The sequence below is a fragment of the Ptychodera flava genome, chromosome 18 (genome assembly GCF_041260155.1).
Source record: "Ptychodera flava strain L36383 chromosome 18, AS_Pfla_20210202, whole genome shotgun sequence".
NCBI lineage: Eukaryota > Metazoa > Hemichordata > Enteropneusta > Ptychoderidae > Ptychodera > Ptychodera flava.
This window is the reverse complement of record NC_091945.1, coordinates 30316784-30337386: the sequence shown is the minus strand read 5'-3', so window position 1 is coordinate 30337386 and position 20603 is coordinate 30316784. Positions and strand designations below refer to the sequence as shown.

General features: G+C 37.8%; 3 protein-coding genes and 1 long non-coding RNA gene across 5 annotated transcripts in view; 2 read left to right on the top strand and 2 right to left on the bottom strand.

The window, feature by feature from the left end:
* The window catches only part of LOC139117353 (diacylglycerol kinase beta-like), a 281533-nt gene that overhangs the window by 257190 nt on the left and 3740 nt on the right, over nucleotides 1-20603 (bottom strand). Inside the window, exon 1 of one of the 2 annotated variants that reach the window (XM_070680372.1) lies at nucleotides 1109-1127. The exons of the other annotated variant lie outside the window; for it this stretch is intronic. The gene's annotated coding sequence lies outside the window, so the exon portion shown is untranslated. Of the gene's footprint in view, nucleotides 1-1108; nucleotides 1128-20603 lie in introns of those variants that run through there. 2 annotated transcript variants of the gene reach the window in all.
* LOC139117709 (uncharacterized) lies at nucleotides 8822-9400 on the bottom strand. Its single transcript, XM_070680951.1, has one exon. The coding sequence runs from the start codon at nucleotides 9398-9400 to the stop codon at nucleotides 8822-8824; it is 579 nt and encodes a 192-aa protein (XP_070537052.1).
* On the top strand, nucleotides 9606-12461 carry LOC139117707 (uncharacterized). The gene is made up of 3 exons (XM_070680950.1): nucleotides 9606-9742; nucleotides 10878-11082; nucleotides 11496-12461. The coding sequence occupies exons 1-3, from the start codon at nucleotides 9606-9608 to the stop codon at nucleotides 12459-12461; spliced, it is 1308 nt and encodes a 435-aa protein (XP_070537051.1).
* LOC139117352 (uncharacterized) lies at nucleotides 16598-17467 on the top strand. Its single transcript, XR_011548511.1, has 2 exons — nucleotides 16598-16864; nucleotides 17275-17467. It is a non-coding gene; the product is annotated as an uncharacterized lncRNA (long non-coding RNA).

Below are 20603 nucleotides of genomic sequence, written 5' to 3'. Positions count from 1 at the left end.
GAAATTTTGTTTTAATTATTCTTAGATTGAACACAACACAAAAACTTCTCTCAGAGTAAAATAGAACATATATTCAAAAGAAACTTCGAAGCAATTCAAAAGAAACATATTACAAATGTAACAATTTATATACCTGAGCAGTTTCATCATAAATAAAATGTTACATTTTCATGTTAATTTTGGAAGCATCATAAATTTATGTGACAAAAAAGCAATGTTATACAATTATATGTTGTGAAATATTTTGATAGGGATAATCAAAATACTTGGATAGGAGTAATCAAACATCTTTAAGTTTGCTTCATAATGCATGTAAAAGACAATTTGAAATCTTGAAATTCATGATGCTACGGAAGGAGTGAGCTCATTAACCTTTGTTCTATTAGTTTTACTAACTATAGATTCTCATACATCAATTTTTATTACTCAATTTTAAGTACGATAACATAGGACAATTTGCACATACCGGTACATAAATTATGAGGTACACTTATTAATAATTATAATAAATTATAAACATTCTACTGGGATCTCTATGTATGTATAAATAAAATAAATTACTTGGGACTGCCAAAATTTTTCACTGTAGCAAGCTGATTGAGGCAGTATAGTACGGCATCCACATCACATCTATTGTAAAAGTGGAGGTACAAGGATCAGCTAGAAAATAGTAGTACAATGCTATAGGCCGTAGAAAACTTGAGAAAAGTTTAACATATCTTTTCACCTCCTTGGCTGATTCTCATAAGGAAAGGAAAACCAACCTGACATGGAAACATGATTTTACTAATAATGTTTATAAGTTGGTTTTCTTACAAAATTATTTAGCCTGATATGGGCTGATATTTCCTTACAAAATATGAAACGGTAGCAATACATGTACAAATTCCAATCACCATATTTAACAGAGTATAAGCCCCTGTTACCCTCAGGACCTCCCTAACTTTCCAGTGACTTATGAAAAGGTATAAAAACTTTATGTTATTATAATATGGTCATGTAGTAAATATACAAAACATTTAAAGCATATAAACACTGTGTTATAATTATTTACAGTTTAAAACCCGACAAGAAATTATTTAATATACTATTACTACTGTATACTTACTTTACTGATACTCTAGCCTGTTATCCCTATTTCCAAATGAACCAGTCCAACCAAACAAACCAACCAAATAACCGTTAAGTTGGGGTTACACCCAATTGAGGTCATCTGTGGATTAACATATTCATTGCCAGAATTACAATTTCCATCAGCCTGGGCTTGGAAAAATAAGACCAGGAAGTTCAGATGAAGCAATACAAAGGTTTCCACAAAATAGGGTGGTTGTGTGAGTTGTGAAGTATATTGTGTATGTAATCTGCTTTTTTATCAACAGGAATAAACACACCTAAAACAGCAAATTTGGGAATTTGGATTGGATGGAATTGATTGGAAGATAACTGGTCTTTAGGGAATATTTAAACTAGGTTTGTGTAACAGACAATCTTTGGTAAATGAAGCAGGGGGTAGTATTTACCCAAAGGTATTTATCCCTGATTTTTTTGAAAGTGCATTTACCTTATTTAAATTTATCTCATCCTTCTGCCACATACAGACATCAAAATCACTGGGTCACTGCAAATTTGCATATATATCCATATATGGTATAGGGGTGTGTCAGCCATGTTTACTTATGAAACTTCAGCTGCATTTAGAACCAGAGTTTGTCTCCCGAAAAATGAAGGCTTTGCTTCCATTGCAACAACATTATATCAATTCTTTCAAGTAACATGTTAAATATGGAATTAAACTTACATGATTTGCAAGATTAAACTCCACTGTTTACAATATGGCGACACGGTGACGTTTTATGATGAGATAATTATGGTGATATGCATTGATATTGAGGTGATACAGCAGCAGCCAGATGGGCTGCCGCAAAAAAGATGTACAGATTTAAAAGTGTGTCAAGTCATGTTCAAAGAGATCTCTGGGGAGGGTACATATCAAACCTAATCAGTAAATTCAAATAAACTAAATAATCTATATTATTGACTGAATTGAGAATTTGTGCCTCTATTGTCATTTATAGTGGTTGAACTAAAGTTTTGCTTCATACAACAAACTAAGCAATGTGTCACAAATCACCAAAACCTCCCTTCTCCATATGATTCAATATGTGTGGTCCTCAAGTCACAGATTAATCTACATAATTGGTTAGTTGTTGGAGCATGATTGGGCTACTTGAAATAATCAAGTCAGATTTAATGATATGTGATTGGTCAACAGCAAAGAATACCATTCAGTATGTGTGTGATACTCATGTCAGAGTATTATTTGGTCATGTTGCTGGAACATGATTGGCTATTGAAATAATCAAGTCAGATTTAATGAAATGTGATTGGTCATTTTTCAGAAATATGATTGGTTATACTGTATATACTTGTCAGACAACTAAACTCCTTTGTAGGAACAGGACCTGCTATTTGCAATTTTACCAAGTTGAGGACTTTACATATATTGGTCACTTTAATTTTGCACGAATGTGACAATGTGACTAACCATTTGATATAATAAATCCATTTAGAGGAAATGGCTACTTATTGGCAAGTCAGAGAACCTAATATGTGTAATCAGTAATGTTGCAGAACCATGCAGTGTTTATTTGGAATAAGCACATCAAATGAACTTTTAGCTCAGTCATTTGTCAGTATATGATTGGTTCTATGACACAGCAGATTATAACAAACTTTCTATTCAATCATTTCCCCCAAAAAGTACAACATCACTGAAAGGCAAACACAGCGAACCCAATTCTTCTAAGAACAAATTTAACTCCAGGGAACAAGAGAATTATTGATTGACAATCTCAAGTACCAAAGCAATGATTCACAAAGTAATAAGAACAGCAGTAAATTAGAATGCCATGGAGTAAATTGGATTTTTCCCACCTAGAAATGAAGAGACTAAACAGTTACTGACAAATTCATCAAATGTGACGTTCACTGATGAGCAACTCATCAATTGATGACCTTGTCAATCAAAAAAGTACACTTTAAAGGTACATTTTTCCAATATTTGTACAAACTCAATTTAAAAAACTGTAAATAATTGCATCTCACAATAAACTATCTATATGATATACATATAAATTTGATTCATGTGGTATGTCTAATTTAGGAGATAAAAGATATATTTTGATCAGAAATATATCAGAGAAAAGCAAATTTAATGATGGCTGAAAGGTGGATAAAACTCATTAGTGTGATCAAGGAATCTTGGTTTTCAAGGATAAGTACAGGCAGAACACTTACAAATTACTGCATTCACACATTGTTCACTTGATTATGTTGTAAAGACCAATTATTTCACATTCCTATGACAAGCTGATGTATCTATAGTCAACTGTATCATCAACCGTAAAATTTAGCCTGACAACCAAGTGATAGAAATTCAGAATGGCACAACAACATATAGTTATATTGACAGTGACAATGCAAGTTACAATAGCAGCCTGGCTATTACCCAGAATTCCTAGCACATCAGGACAACCTAGCCCAGATCTCAGCATAAAAATTTTTCAATGTTTTCTTTCATTTGAAAGAAGCTGTTTCTCTCATTCCTAGTGCTTATGGATATCAGCGATTGTTAACGGTCTATACTGTTCAGAATGTGAAAATTTTGTTGCATATCACAATAAAAGGAAAAAGTTATTTCACTGTAAACATCAACACCCTCTCATGACTTTTGTTACATAAGCTCATTGCTAGTTGCATTGACTGTACTCATGAAGTCATTTGTATCATTGGCTTAGTACATCACATATTTGCCCATTATTAGCCAGTGCTCTATTGCAGGTTACTTGCTGGGAATTTTCAAAGCCTGGTGAAAAAAATTAAGACCAAATCAGCATGAGGAGGCTGTTAACAGAGTGTGCATTCACTAAGTGATCATTTTCAGGGCAGTGTTACAGTATAGGTATCCTTGTAGCATTGCCTTCACTCAACATTTTGCATACCTAGGTTTTCTTCAATGCAGAAGTGGAACGAAACAATCACAGATTGCTTTAAATAAAACATTGACATTCACCCAGATAATAGAATGGTTCAGAATCTAGTCATTCAGGCTCTGGATGGAATTGAATACTTTTGAGGAGCAAAAGTGTCACTGCACTTTTAACTTAGTTATGACCATTTAAATTCATCAGAATAAAGAATAGGTTGACGATCTTGAAAGAAATTAGAGGCAGGTGAAGTGCACTTTTTCAAGACTCGCATTTCATGTTCAATTATTAATGATTTGAATAAAACTATTTTAAAAACTTGACAACTTTTATTTGATGGTGACCTTTAAAGTGAAGTGCACACACTTGGAATTACTAACCCTGTGTTGATTATAATAAGTTTTCACATTGCATAAATTTGAAAATTACTTCTGCTATATGTTAGACACAAATGCAAGACTTTGATTTAAATTACAACTAACACTTGATGACCACTTCAGTACTCCTGCACTTCATCAGTAAATTGCACTTCACAAATTCAACACTATGTGGGACAAAGTGATCTCAAGTTCAATATAAAGTTAAAATAAACTCCTTGTTTTGTTCATGTATATAAAAACTATTACATCGCGTGTGGAAAACGTTTCAATTTTAGCAACCCGATTGAAACGTAATTGAATTAGATTCATTGATTATCAATGACTCTCCACACAACAGAGCATTGCAGGAATTTATATGGTGATTATCAAATTATAAACAAATGTAGGCTGCAACTCCTTACTGTAATCTTAGTATGGAGAAAAATTACTTGTGGAGAGTGTATTGATGAAAATGACTTTTTCTGATCAGTCAGCTTTCTCTGCAACGAACATATACATATCAAAATACAGCAATTGCACTGCAATAAAAGTTACTTGCTTTGAGCTTAAGTCTTACACTTTATATCGCTAGACATTCATCTCTGTGCTTCTGAAATTTCACAAAAAGACAAAAACACCAGCTTTTCTGTACACTGGCAGCAGTGACACTATGATAGGCTTTGATAATCTTACTGAAACTGAATGAAATTATGGATGACCATTTCATATCCTGGAGGTCTGGAAGATTGATGAGGTAGCTTTTTTTACCTGATCCATTGTACATTACCTTTTTTCCTCTCTCCCACCTTTTTTGTCAAGCCTTCTCTGGCTGATTTTTTTTATCATTGACATTTGCTGGAAATTTTTTGAAAATCTTCCCGAAACCCCCCTCCCCAGGATATCAAATGGTCCACCCCTTAGTAAAGCTTCAAAGACTAGGATGGAAGGGGATTTCCCATTAAAATATTAGCTTGTTAGATAAACAAGCAAATCTCTGTTACCAGTGATCATGTGACCACACTGACCAATGAGCACTGACCCTTGATAAAGGTCACATGAGGGTAACCAGTATGCCGGAGAGACAAATCTTTCCATACAAGCTTTCATTGGATATGTCTTCCTTTTCAAAATGTAATCATCTGTTCAAATTTTTGTTCCATCAGAATGACAGTCAGTGCAGGGAAAGTTAAGAAATCACCAATTGCACTAGCTGCAGTACGGTAGCTCAAGGTTTTGCCTGGGTATTTGGGTCGGCCAGTTTTGCCGTCCAACCCAAATACCCAGGCAAAACCTCAACCTACTGTACTGCAGCTACAATTGCACATGCTTTTTATATTGGATGCTGTACTAGATTCTTTATGCTGTCCTCACCATGAACTTCCCCTCAACGCTACCCTCCTGCATGGTGTAGGAAACAAACAGAAATAAAACGCTGTAATTGCATACACTAAATTTCCAATGTATTTCTTGGATGGGGTGTAAAAATAGCTATTTTTGATTTGTAATACTTTAAACATAATGTTCAGTTTTAATACCAGTCATCGTTTTGCATAAAAAACCTACCTAAGCATGGATCACAAACAAAGAATTTTGTCAAAGGTGCCTAAAGAAACAATTTTCAAATAATTTTCAGTACAGACAGCTTTCAATGATGCCAACAGTTTGTGGATAAACATTGTGGGGGTAAAAACAATAGCAGATGTAGGATTGGACACATTTATCAAAATATGGGTACTATGTGCTGCACTTGATATGGAAAAAATATTACACAGCTGTGAGGGCGCTTTCTCCAATAGCGTTACAATGGTACATCAGTGTGGGAACATAACAACTGTAACGATAATATCAGGATCTGTTGTTGAATCAAATCTTCAGTATTATTTTTATTTTTTTCCATGAGTTTCAATCTTTTAAGTTTCACAGTCCTCTGAAAATCAAAACCCACTTACATATTTCTTGGTTGTGTAAACGTCACCAAATTGCAATTTACCTCTTCATACCTGTTCACTGAACTTGGACTTGCTTCACCATTGGCAATGATGATGAGAATTCAAATCACAACCAACAATGGCAGTAAATGAAGTGATAAATGATAGAAGTTCAGTGAACTCACCCAATAGCCCTCAACAGGTGGTATTCAGAACCCAAAATAATTTACAAGCCAGATCTATTTCTTAACCAGATCAACTCTGGCCTCTATTTGGGCTAACTTTCTAAATAATATTGCTACATTTCATTTTAGAATTTGTTAAAACAAATCTAAATCCACGCAACAGTTAAAAACAAGCATAAGCCACGGAATGATATACAGCTTTAAAATAATTTGTAATGCCTCATTTCATATTGGTTCCTACCTGGATTGACAGAAAAACTAGCCAGATATATTTAGCCTTTTGTACAGCAAGAAAGTTATTACAACCATGATACAACATTTGTAGAAAGGGCATTAAATTTGCAGGTATAGAAAAGTATGACAGAGCTGGAATGAAAATCCATCAATCAAATAAATTTGTTTTCATTTTCTGGTTATTTGAATGGTGCTATTGTCAATTGTATGTATAACCTGGTAGGGTATCACCCAGGGAGCAATTGCAGTGTGTGTGGTACACAGTCATCTATATAAACAGAAAATACTGACATCATAAAGCTGGGAAGAGTTGAACGTATACTTGACATAGGGTAACAGCTGAATTATAACGAATGACAAAGTTGTTCATTTTTAGCAATACATACTGTTACTAGCCGCCATATTTAAATAAGCAGTAATGACTACTGGCTATTAGACAGTTTCTATTAATTTTATTATGCTGATATCACTTTGTATAAAGCTGCAGTACTTTGATTGTGCTTTTGTTTCTTTTGTATAATACAGTTTGTTGTTCTACTCTAACCATGTTGAAAGTTTCCTTGTTTATGTCCCTTAACCCTTTCACCCCCATTTCACTCTCTACAGGTCCAACTTTATCATAGAAAACAATGGGATTGGTTCAAATCATGTTGGTGAAATGATTAAACGCTTTAGTCTGAAACTTTTACTCAAACTTTCCATACAGAAATAATTGAACCAGTCCCTTTGGAAATCAAGAATAAAAATTTGGGGTCATAATGCAAAATTTGGTAATAGCGAAACAATTTCAAACAACACAATATTTACTGACACTTGATATTCAAAATGGATAATGTACCATCCCTTGTGTCAACCTTATGGGGAGAAAAATATACTTTCAAATTTCACAAAAATCAGTCCCACAAACGGCAGATCAAAACAGAATTGTAAAAGTTTGAGAGTTCAAAAATCTATTCCCAAGGCACATTCATATCTGGTATCAAACAAACCTATCATCGCACTTTTTCATTGAATAAAAGTGTTACAGTTTAAGGTGTAACACTCAACATGCCCGTACTGAGATGTTGCACACACTATTAAACTTGTCTAGCCCTGCGTACAAGTCTGTGTGTTCCCGGTGTATATACGGCCTCAACCACAGCCCTGCAATGGTCCATAGAGGTAACTGGCGAGATTCAAAATGGCAACTCTATGGGTAAACAACTTTTCGCGTACATTATGTTTCAGAAAATGAGCGGTTTTGGACGTTAGGAGAAGTTAATCGTATCTTTCTGTGGTCGGTTAGGAGGTAAAGGTAGGCAGGGAAAGGATTTTGCCCCGATAGAGCAGGATTTCGTCCAAAAAGACCGTTTTTTTCGTTGCGGTCCGAATCCGGACCACAGAGTTGCCAGTTATCTCCATAGGCCGTTGCAGGGCTGTGGTGGAGGCCGTACAACACCAGGAACACACAGACCTGTACGCAGGGCTACATACATATGTACTGCCCTTCCACATGGCTATGTTAATATTTTTCATCCATCTTTTAAAGTCTAAGCAGCCTACTGAGATAAAACAGTGCATGATCCTTCCTTTGACCAAACACTGAATTTGATACTGGGTAATTACAGAATACCACATTGACAAGCTAAAGAAAATGCAATTAATACAACAAATTGGAAACCTAAAACATTCCTGATTGGCTGGAGGCCTGATTCCAATTACAAAATGTGCCTAAATTTCACCTCTATGGTACCTAACACATCTGAACTTTGACCTTGTTGAAGATACTGGATTAAAATTTGGCACTAAATTTAGTCTGAGAATAAGGTTTTTAGCTGAGAATATTTTTAGCTTTGGTAGTATATAAGTCTTTGAGACGTTATTTATAAATGTAAAGGTACACACTGACAACAATCTGATCAGGGTGGATGAAAACCCAATCACAAAACTTGAGATGTACTATTAGATATTTTATCTGTTAATCTATCTTGTCATTTCAGGATAATTGATATCAAGGATCAGAATAAGCAGAGGTTCAAAAGTCTCAAGTTGTGTTCAGTTGTTTCAATCTGATAGGTACCGGTACATGAGATGGATGATTCTTTTTGACAAATCCATAGTGAAATAGGTGAGAGATGTAACACACCACGTTAGTTACGTTTCACCGCTAACCTAGCAGCTTCTTCAGACTGACAACTCAAGCCATACAGCCTCGATCTTTTACAGCTGCTATCTGCTGCCGTTGAGGGCGTAGTATGGATGAGTTGATCAAAAATGTTATGTAACTTGTAGGCCCCCTCATCCTTATTTAGAATGTTCTCTCCCCTCCGTCTAATCCAAATGGCTTCCTTGATCCATCTGGTGGTTTTGTCAGACTCCCTGTCCACGATGTTGGCCTCCTCCCAGGCAATGTTGTGATTGGTGGCTACAACATGGTCTGTGATAGCTGACTTATGTTGATCTGTCATTGAAGACTTCCGTGTTGAACGGGTGTATTGTTTGGATTCAAATTTTTGGACTTCCTTTTGATGTTCTTGGAGGCGTACGCCAAAAGAGCGGCCTGTTTCCCCAACATACGATTTAGGACAATCAGCACATGGTATTTCATAAACTACCTCTGCTTTCTTGTTGGTAAGAAGTTTGTCCTTCGGATGGACAAGGATGTTGCGTAGGGTTCTGTGTGGTTTCATAGCTGTAGAGAAACCAAACTTGCGAAATACTCTCGCCATTTTCTCCGAAAGGCCCTCAACATATGGTATCACAACTAGTCCTCTTGATTTCTCAGAGTTTTTATCTTTCTTAGATGTACACTTCGGTTTCGGGCTGGATTTATCCTTTTTGACCTTGTTTATTGTCCAATTGGGATAGCCACAAGTGGACAATGCTTTGCGGATGTGCTGTTCTTCAATGTCTCTATCATGTTGCTCTGTGACTATGGAATCATTCCTGTCTAAAAGGGTCCTGATGACAACTCATCAACTCATCCATACTACGCCCTCAACGGCAGCAGATAGCAGCTGTAAAAGATCGAGGCTGTATGGCTTGAGTTGTCAGTCTGAAGAAGCTGCTAGGTTAGCGGTGAAACGTAACTAACGTGGTGTGTTACATCTCTCACCTATTTCACTATGGATTTGTCAAAAAGAATCATCCATCTCAAGTTATTCCTCAATCCAGATGAACTTATTTAAAGAATTACGAGATAATTATGGACAGAAAGCAGTGAAAGACCTTCGCTCTCTTGAAAACACGGAACGAAAAATATCTAGGTTCAGAGGTCATCGCGTGTTCACCCTTCGTTGCAAAGATAGCGGACTCGTACCTACAAGTTTACGCCTCAAATGTCCTATCAACACCAAGTCAGCATGGGCCATAGTACACAAAGCCGAAAAAGCTCTCACAAGGGAAAGGATTAGAGTGGTTACGGACAGAATTCGAAATTTGGAGAAGGAAAAATTGCGGATCAATTGCAGCGTTAACTCCTACGTCACCAACAAGGACCTCCTCAATAGAATTCACCGCCATGTTGAATATTCAAGGGAGAGTGAGTTTATCCAAGTCCGCAGTCGTCAAACCCGGAAGTTACAACGTCTTCAAGTTAAACAGCAGTGTACGGGCACAAAATATGGTAACCTGACGATTTCCAGAGCGGAACCAGACCTGAGTGGTACCCAATTAAAACGGTGGGTGAAAAATCTGTCTAAATACACTCTGTCTGAGTCTCAATCCAAACTTTTGTCTCGTGGTTTGAATTACGCCGTGAGTCCCGACAAGATATGCCAACCGTCTATAGTTGACGATCACATCGTAGCCTGTGAGAAAGCTTGTTGGAAATTGGGTAAATCGGAAGCTGAACAACTCCGCGCGGAGATTGTTGGTACGATCAAATCAACTAAGCCACCCCCTTCCAACATCAGCAAAGATGAACGGCAAGCTATCAAACATTTACAGAGAGAAGACTCCATCATGATTCTGGGCGCCGACAAGGGCAGAGCTACTGTTGTTATAGACAAGACAGATTACAACAACAAAATGCAAACATTACTCAGTGATACAAGAACTTATGAAAACTAGATAAGGACCCACCCCCAAGCACAAGAAAGAACTAGTCGCTATCTTACAAAGGTTAGAAAAAGAGGGTAAAATCAAGAAAGAAGATAAACAATTTTTGTACCCTACAACTGAATATGTTCCTCGCATTTATGGCAGTCCAAAAATACACAAAGATGGGACACCTTTACGTCCCATAGTGGACTTCACAGGTTCCATTGGTTACAATGTGGCCAAATCACTAGCAGACATACTCAGCCCTCTGGTTGGACAAACAGAACATCACGTCCTCAATTCAAAAAACCTTGCTGACGACCTGAAAGACCTCACCATCGAGGAAGATGAAATATTAAACTCACATGATGTAGTAGCCTTATTCACCAATACACCGATTGATCTCACACTTAAAATCCTGCGTGAGAAGCTAAATCAGGATGGTGACCTAAAAAATAGAACACGCCTTTCAGTAGATGACATCATCGAATTGACTGAGTTCAGTTTATCTACAGTTGCCTACTTCAGCTACTCTGGTACAATCTATCGTCAACGTTTTGGTATGGCAATGGGTAGCCCGCTCAGTCCACTTGGCTGCAATATTTTCATGGAATGGTTAGAGCAGAAGGCTATCGCTACATCACCAATTACATGTCGCCCTCGCCTCTGGCGTCGGTATGTTGATGATGTTTTGGAGGTTATCCGTAGAGGGGAAGTAGACACCTGACAAGACACCTTAACCAATCTGATCCAACTGACAGCATCAAATTTACCTACGAACAGGAAAAAGATGGTGCTATCCCCTTCTTGGATACTTTGATCATCAGGAAACCAGATGGTACAGTAAAGCTTTGTATTTATAGGAAGAAAACACATACAGACCAATACCTCCAGTTTACCTCACATCATCCACTTCATCAGAAACTGGGTGTCATCAGGACCCTTTTAGACAGGAATGATTCCATAGTCACAGAGCAACATGATAGAGACATTGAAGAACAGCACATCCGCAAAGCATTGTCCACTTGTGGCTATCCCAATTGGACAATAAACAAGGTCAAAAAGGATAAATCCAGCCCGAAACCGAAGTGTACATCTAAGAAAGATAAAAACTCTGAGAAATCAAGAGGACTAGTTGTGATACCATATGTTGAGGGCCTTTCGGAGAAAATGGCGAGAGTATTTCGCAAGTTTGGTTTCTCTACAGCTATGAAACCACACAGAACCCTACGCAACATCCTTGTCCATCCGAAGGACAAACTTCTTACCAACAAGAAAGCAGAGGTAGTTTATGAAATACCATGTGCTGATTGTCCTAAATCGTATGTTGGGGAAACAGGCCGCTCTTTTGGCGTACGCCTCCAAGAACATCAAAAGGAAGTCCAAAAATTTGAATCCAAACAATACACCCGTTCAACACGGAAGTCTTCAATGACAGATCAACATAAGTCAGCTATCACAGACCATGTTGTAGCCACCAATCACAACATTGCCTGGGAGGAGGCCAACATCGTGGACAGGGAGTCTGACAAAACCACCAGATGGATCAAGGAAGCCATTTGGATTAGACGGAGGGGAGAGAACATTCTAAATAAGGATGAGGGGGCCTACAAGTTACATAACATTTTTGATCAACTCATCCATACTACGCCCTCAACGGCAGCAGATAGCAGCTGTAAAAGATCGAGGCTGTATGGCTTGAGTTGTCAGTCTGAAGAAGCTGCTAGGTTAGCGGTGAAACGTAACTAACGTGGTGTGTTACATCTCTCACCTATTTCACTATGGATTTGTCAAAAAGAATCATCCATCTCAAGTTATTCCTCAATCCAGATGAACTTATTTAAAAAAATGTACCGGTACATGTTATCTGATGCCCCATCTGTCTGAAACCACAATGATATTCCTAGCAAACTTTTTGATTTTTGCCATAAAAGTGGTTGTAAGTTTGCTAGTAGCTCTAAAATTATTGGTATACACACACTTGCTTTATGGTATACATACTGGATAAATCTTTTCAAAGTACCAAAATTTTCCTGACTCAGATATTGTACATCCTTTAAGCATCCTTATAGCACAAACAGTTGATTACATTGCACAGGTAAATATTTATTAATAATGTAGAGTGCACCTCTATGTATCAACGTTTTAAATTTTGTTTTGAATTATACAAAAATAGAGCTTCATTTTCTTTTATGATAAGGAATACAAACTTTGAGTTGACTTTCCATGGTTTCAAGTCAATTGATCCATTATCTACATACAAAAGAGCAGAATTGTTCCAAAGCCTGATGTTGATTGGGATGTAGTCTGAACTATCCTCTGTTTTACAAGTAAAGTTTAAAATACTGGATATAAAGACTCTGATCTTATACAGCAGTGTTGCTGGTCCATTGTGGCGTGTACCCATTGTCTCTGGATCTGCACATATGGGGAATTGATGTCAAAGGGAATTTAACAATATGTTTCCATAAGTGTGCCATATATATGATGGAAAGAGTTCTAAATTAAAACAATATGGTAGGAATGTATCAACTTCGGCGCAAAACAAAAGATTAGGTATGTTCATAGCTTTATGTAACATAGACGTAGACACAGACTATATACACAGGCTGTAATGTGACCAGTGATAGCACCTTTCTGGTGCAGTTTCCTTGTAACATTCAACAAGGGTCAAAGTAATGCACTTAGACACAAGCTACTGTAGCATTCTGCATAACTTTAAATTTTAATATATCCAGAGATTAGGTATGTCGCATTTTGTACACTGTCCATGTTAAACATGCTTGGGGTAGTATCTGTTTGATAAACCATCACTAATTACCAAAAATATACAAAATGAGGCAAATTTTTAACTCCTAACATGCATTTTCATAATGCTGTATAAAACCTCCAAGGACCAGTATGAAGTTTAACTTCAGTACCGACCTATAGAGGGCGTCCTAGTGAAATTTCTGGTTTCATCCTTATCTGGCCAAGGACAAACAAAACTTGAGCGTGACCGTGACAATTGAAAGTAATTGTCTTCAGGGGTCTAAGCTCTATGTCAGCTACTTTCATACTCAAATATGCAGTGACCATAGTCAACATTTATGCAATGGAAACCAAGTATGAGCATTGTTGATTACAATTTGTTTTGAAATTTTCCTTGGTTGATTCAAACTGTAAGTCAAAGTTGTAAACAATAAACTTTCAACCAAGGTGTCTGCATCTAAGTCTTGCCAAATTACTTTGTGCATCCAATACATACTCATTTCAAGTTGAAATAAATATTTTTTTAAAATCATAAAGTTTGAGTTGAACTCTAGTCAGGCCATTTTCACACCAGTACTGGCAGAACCTTGTTTCCTACAAATATGCCTTACTTAACACTCCCAGCATATTGTCTCCATAGACCTGATGGCTAAGTCTACATCTGCTGAGTCAGAGCTAATTTACAATCCTATTCTAGACTCACAACGCACTTTTGGAGAAGTGGGAAACTATAGAGCTGAATGGCACAGCTGAAACAATAAACTTCAACACTGACAACAGGTCTGATCCTTCCTCCTGTCACATCCTTACTAACACTTACATAAACTCAAAAAGAGTAGGTTGAGTGTCGTTTGGCATTAAAATGTCACTTTTCATACACCTCTCCAAAACAAGACTTTAAAATGAGTCGGCTGGACACAAGCATTTGTACATCATGATTATATGTTTCTAACAGAGTTGGCAGCCTTCAGCTTCCAAGTTGTTTTCTTTACTCATCTCTAACCCTAATGACCCCCTAGGTTACTTATGATTAATGTGACACACTTCTATGTCCCCTGATCTTTCATCTTGACCCCAAAATTATTATGGATAACAGAAATTCACCCATCACGAGGAGGGACGACATATGCAACGAACTAAAGTATCCCTTGCCAAAGATATCATCTTGTGCCATGCTTGTACAACTTTGCGACAACCTTCACACAAGTTTTAAAGGCAATACCTTAACTTGTTTCAAGGTTTGACAAGGTTGTAAGACATCACAGTGAAAACTTACAATCTTGTACAACGCTTGTGATAATTAAATTGCAAGGTTTGTAACTTCAAGTTTGTCACAAGTACTTCACAAGCACTTCAGTCAAGCCAGGTTATTGCTGCAAATATGCAGCAACACATGATTGACAGATTGCCCACTATTTCATTACCAGGGAGTATAGTGTGTACACAGGGGCTTATAAGTGGCTATATAAGTCAATATTACAGCGTTTTTCTTTCTTTTTTCAATGTTACAAATAAACTGGCTGAGCCTGAAGAGCACAACACACTTGTGTAGCTGTCTTTTGTGTAGCTTGTATTGGCATGTATAGTGCGCCCTCAATAGGGAGTGTGATGCGACCTTTAGTTCCGTGACCTCTAGCCATTCCTACTTCCTGTCCTCGCTATGCTTACTGTACTAATTTAGTACAGTAAACACAGCGACGTCAGTAAACACAGCGACGTCTGTACGCATGGCCGGCCATATGGAGAGGGAAGTAGGCATGGCTAGAGGTCACGGAACTAAAGGTCGCATTTACATATGATCATATTCCCCGTTGAGGGCGCACTATACATGCCAATACAAGCTCACAGCTACACACAAGACAGCTACACAAGTGCTGTGCTCTTCAGGCTCAGCTAGTTTATTTGTAACATTGAAAAAGAAAGAAAAACGTTGTAATATTGACTTAAATAGCCACTTATGAGCCCCTGTGGTGTGTACCATTGCACTTCGTGACCTGTCACATGCAAGCAACACAAAATTGATCTTTCATTTGTATTTTATATTCATTTATTTTCGTAACAGACAATCCTCTTGTTAAAATAATAATACCTGGTATATAATTGACACTTCAGTTAAGCTGGCATAACTCGGCAACATTGCATGGATATAAGAGCGCATCTATAGTATACCGTAGTGACATTTAAATAATGATAGTAACCTTTGACAATCCGATTGGGTAAATCATGGTTGGATCGACAACTGAATTTTTTGGAAAACAAATTTTAAAACAGGGACTTGTCTGTCTTGCAAGTTACACCTTGTATGTTCTACGAATGATACCAAAATGCAAGCAGTTTCGAACGAAATGTGCGTCTATTATGGTCTGTACGGACACGTCGTAAACTTTTGTATACTGCAAATCTGTACCTTAAAAATATCGACTGATGAGAACTTTTCATTGTAGAAACAGACAAGTAAATGTCAATGCATTCAATGTTTGGTATAAGCAAGGACCGCTACTCCCTCCAAGCAGAGTATTTGCTGTGCTCGAAGCTAGCTAAATATCACATCATAGTAGGCCTATGCCATGGTACGTACATTCAGTCCCTCTAGGCTCTAGGCTCTATCCACAGTGTGTGTCCCATCGATTTCGCTAACAAAATCTCGCCTTCTGATGACATGAATTGAGGTAAAAGGCTTTTGTCCATGTGTTCAGCGTTAGAATTATATTGCCGAGCACAAATTTGAGGTTTAGGATTACACTCCATCCCGAGCCGCTGTACGCAAATCAAATGCGCTACTTGCAACGTCAAACACGTCCTGTGTATCCAGCGACGAGGGCCAGCCAGTCGACATGTTTACACTCTGAGGTCACGGTTCATCAAGTTCAGTTCGCGTATTGATATTGATTCTTCGTGCTGAAAGAATTTGTACTCTCTTTTTAGTCTTTCTGTGGTAAAAATAACCATTTTCATTAAACTAATAAATTAAATGCTATTTTAAGTATGATATATAACGGATTGGTGCAGATGTAGAGTCAATTCCAGCGTTTAAAATCGGAACTACATTATCAATCGCGTAATGATATATAGATATCACTTCCGTTAACGTCATCAGGCTTGATCGGCGCGAAGTTAGATTTTGGTACGCTGTGTACTTGTGATCAGGGAGTTATCTAGTGGACAATTTCGTGATCTTTCTATGGAATCGCCAGCCAAATGATATCACAGTGTTGGAAAAACGTGTGTACAGTACCAGGGACAGACGGAGTTCTAATTTTGTGAACGCGAAAAGCAGTAAAGTTGCTGACTATATTTGTATGTACATACAGCCACGGTCGTCGTGGAGGGACCGTGGTACAGCACGGAGACGGGAGACCTGCAACCGAAAATCTTCCAGCGTCTGCGAGCCGTTCACAAATGTAAGTCAATGTACCGTCCGTCTGTACATCGCTATTATGTTCTGTAATCCTTGTATTCCTATGTTTACCTACAGATAAATTTTCGTTGAGAACTGATTCATACTGAATTCACTTTCGTTTCACAACAGTTACAGTAACCATGGAGGTGGTACTACCTCCATGCAGTAACTAAGTGCTGAGATTTTTGCAGATTGTCGCCGTCGTGTATGTAAACAACATACGGCGAGTTGTCCGTTGTCGGACATTAAATCATTAAACGATCGTGAATATTTATGCATTTTTCTGCATCAATTTTTCAACTTGACTCTGTCTCATTTTCAAATAATTATTGATTTCTTTCATGAAATTTACAATGTTTGGTCAAACGGTAAAAGACTTACACTCTTCCCTGAACGATTTTTATTTTTCAGAATGCATTGCTGGTTCTCTAATTAAAGCCTAAAAGGACAAGAAATTCAGAAAACAGAAAGCCAAATCGCAGCCTTTGACAGTAATGTAAATATAATGAAACTTCTCAAGCCAAAAGAAAATATCTTGAAGACACTTATGTGGCATGAAATGAACATGGCATATAAAATAAATTGTACCACAATTTGAATTTAACCTTTTTATTTCTTTGTTGTCTTTTTATTAAATAATAACTATTTGCGCTGACCATTGTTTCTCGTGAACTGGTATTTCAGAGCTTAGTTGGATAAAACACATCTTGTGCTGTCCACAGTCTGTCTTAAGATTTGTCAGGTTTTCATTGGCCATGTCTACAAGTGATTTTACAACTGTGTGTACACATCTGAGCTGAACTTATTATATTTTTGGAGAAGATAAAAATTTTGAAACTTGTGGTACAATACAAGAAATTTTGCTGCCTCTTAATTGTGTCGCTTCTTTGGTTTTCAATATGTATTCAGTTTTCTTACTATTACTGATCCAGAGCTGACTGTTGTGGAATTATACCAACTTTTGAAGGCAATTTTGCATGTGTAATTTGCAGCAAATTTGCAGTAACATGGAAAATAATTTGCTGTATGGAGTTTGCGGCAAATTTTCAGTAACATTGAAATTCATTTGGCGGAAGTTGCTGCAAGGATTGTGCCGCAAATTTGCTGCAAAGAGTTTGCAGCAACATTGCAGCAGGGAGTTTGCTGCATATTTGCAGCAAGTTCACAAGAAACCTAATTTGCATCTGAAAAATGAATCGCCGGCTTATTTGCAGAAAAAAGTTTGCTGCAAATTTACTGCAAAGCTTGCGGCAAATTTGAAGTAATAGTTTGCGAGAGGCCTAAAATTTTGGTAAGGGTAATTGAAATTGAGATCTGTTGATGTAAGAGGTAAGTTTTAAGTCCAACAATGTACTTTGGATTTTGGGTAGGGTAGTTTCAAATAGAGGTTTGGTGATGAGAGCCATATTCCAGCCATAATTGAGGACATACTTTGTGTACACATACTCTCTAGCATGTTGTTGTCTCATTCTTGATTGCCAACCTACACTCGTAACACATACAATATGGTTCTTTTAATAATAATGAAGTCACTGTGTTATCAAATCAGTCAAATCTGGTTAATATCCCGCAAATGTGGCACTCAGTGCCTGTGGCATGATGACCCCAACTGGGCTCAATATAGTTGCCTATGGCAACGGGCAGCAATAATGCTGGCAATGAAGCAAAGGCTTATGGGTAATATACAACTTGATACAACCTTTGATAGATGAATATACCAGCAGACACACATAGTGTTCCACAACCTTGTTAAAAGCTTGTAATTCTCAACCTTCCACTTTCCTGAACCTTTTGAATTGTTACAAGCTTGTAAGATTCAAACTTGTCCCACGCTTGTGTAAGTTTCATGTCAAGCGTGTTGACAAGCTTGTTAACACGGATGTGACAAGGTGGAGAGTCATATGGTCTGTACACTTGTCACAAAGTTGAAAACATAACTTGTCTAAAGTTTGTTACAAGATGATATCTTTGGCAAGGGTATATTTGGGTGTTTGGGGTTTAAGCACAACAAGGTATATTTAACATGAAAGTCTAGAGGAAACTCTCATGACAGCTGAGCTTTTGTCTTGAACTTGAAGTCAGCACAAATGCCAACCTGTAAGTCCACTTAACCCATACGTGTGCCACAGCTGTGGAGGCCCATATTGCATGCTTCACGGACAAGATGGCATTGTACTTTAAGATGAGAATTTTCCAGTCGGAATAGGATTAAATCAGAGCATATAAACGTTAAGTGAGTTCACACTAACTCTCACCATAATATAGCTGTGATATCGCAGCGGCACTTAAATTGTGGCGTGTATCGAACGCGCTCGGGTCATTGGGGTCATCGCCACAGTTCTGCTGCGAGCCAACGCATAGGCTTCGTTGGCAGTTTACGACGAGACCGACCGGTATCGTAGATTTAGCTCGCAAAATAATAAACTATATTAGCCTCTGAATAAATAAACTTGTATCATCTTTATCATTGACTATCTGAGACTCATTCTGTACGCCTGCTAACTTTCTTGAAGATAAAAACTGTCACGTATTTTCGACCATTTTCTCGTGAGCCGTCGACGGTTTCTACGATGTTTGCTCGATCGCGCGTACAACGCACTGAATAGGGCCGTTCACAGTTTACGTCACTGTTCTCTTATTAATATGCAAAAATAAATATTTGTCCGCATTTTCAGATAACGCTTTTGAAAATTACGCATGCAAGAACGACGAAAATACATCTCAGTGGGTGACTGCTAGTGTAACAATGAATACTAAAAAACATATTAACGACTCTGAGTACTAGCTGCAAAAACGGCCATGTATGCAACATTGATAAAATTTGTCCGCATTTCAAGCTGCGTGTGCGATGTCGCGCGCGTACAGCTATATTTAGTAACAAACCTGTAACCGTGAACAGCGCTATACGTTAGAGGTCAAAAGTTAAATTCCAGCAGGAACCATCGACGGCTCACCGAAAAACGGTCGAAAATACATGTTGTCACAGTCGGGCTCGTTAGCAGGAGTAAAAGATGAGTCTCAGATAGTCAGTGATACAGTAGGTATAATTTTATTTATTGCATGTTTTATTTATTGCATGTTTTATCAATTTTATTATTTTGCGAGCTAAATCTACGATACCGGTCGGTCTCGTAGTAAACTGCCAACGAAGCCTATGCGTTGGCTCGCAGGGGGACTGTGGCGTCGGCGATGACCCAATGACCCGAGCGCGTTCGATACACGCCACAACTCACAAGTGCCGCTGCGATATCACAGCTAACCATAAAAGTGCATATAAAGTCACAGGCTTTCGGCTTGAGCCGTTCGACTTACTCAATGCAGGCAAACCGCCAAACCGTCATTGATGCAATAGTGGTTTGGCCACAGGCTCTAGAGTCAATGCAGGCGAACCGCTAGCCGCCACTGATACAATAAAAACAAGGTGAGCAACAGCGGAAGCTATGCACGAGACCGAGTAAATTTCAACAGACGGTTTCGCCCTCTTTTATCTCAAATACAACTTGTTTATTGGGGTCGATCGATGCTCAAGTTCATCAACTTCATGAATACTCACACCAATATCCAAAATCTCTCTGTTAAGTCGTCATGAAAAGCTGTGTTTTCGGAGCAGTGTCAGCTAGGAAACGCTAAAATCATACATGACCCGCACTAACTGGGGTCAATGGTCATGACCCACAAGGGGAAGCTTGTGATTGGATAACGGCTTTGCGAACGTAAATTCAAAATATCAGTTAACTTTT

Bases quoted from the DNA above. Each gene is read 5' to 3' on its own strand.
- LOC139117707 (XM_070680950.1), top strand. From the start codon at position 9,606: ATGGAATCATTCCTGTCTAAAAGGGTCCTGATGACAACTCATCAACTC. The intron at 9,743-10,877 runs GTTAGCGGTGAA...CATTTATGGCAG, and splicing joins CAGTCTGAAGAAGCTGCTAG to TCCAAAAATACACAAAGATG. The intron at 11,083-11,495 runs GTAGTAGCCTTA...ACCTACGAACAG, and splicing joins AAATATTAAACTCACATGAT to GAAAAAGATGGTGCTATCCC.
- LOC139117709 (XM_070680951.1), bottom strand. From the start codon at position 9,400: ATGGCGAGAGTATTTCGCAAGTTTGGTTTCTCTACAGCTATGAAACCA.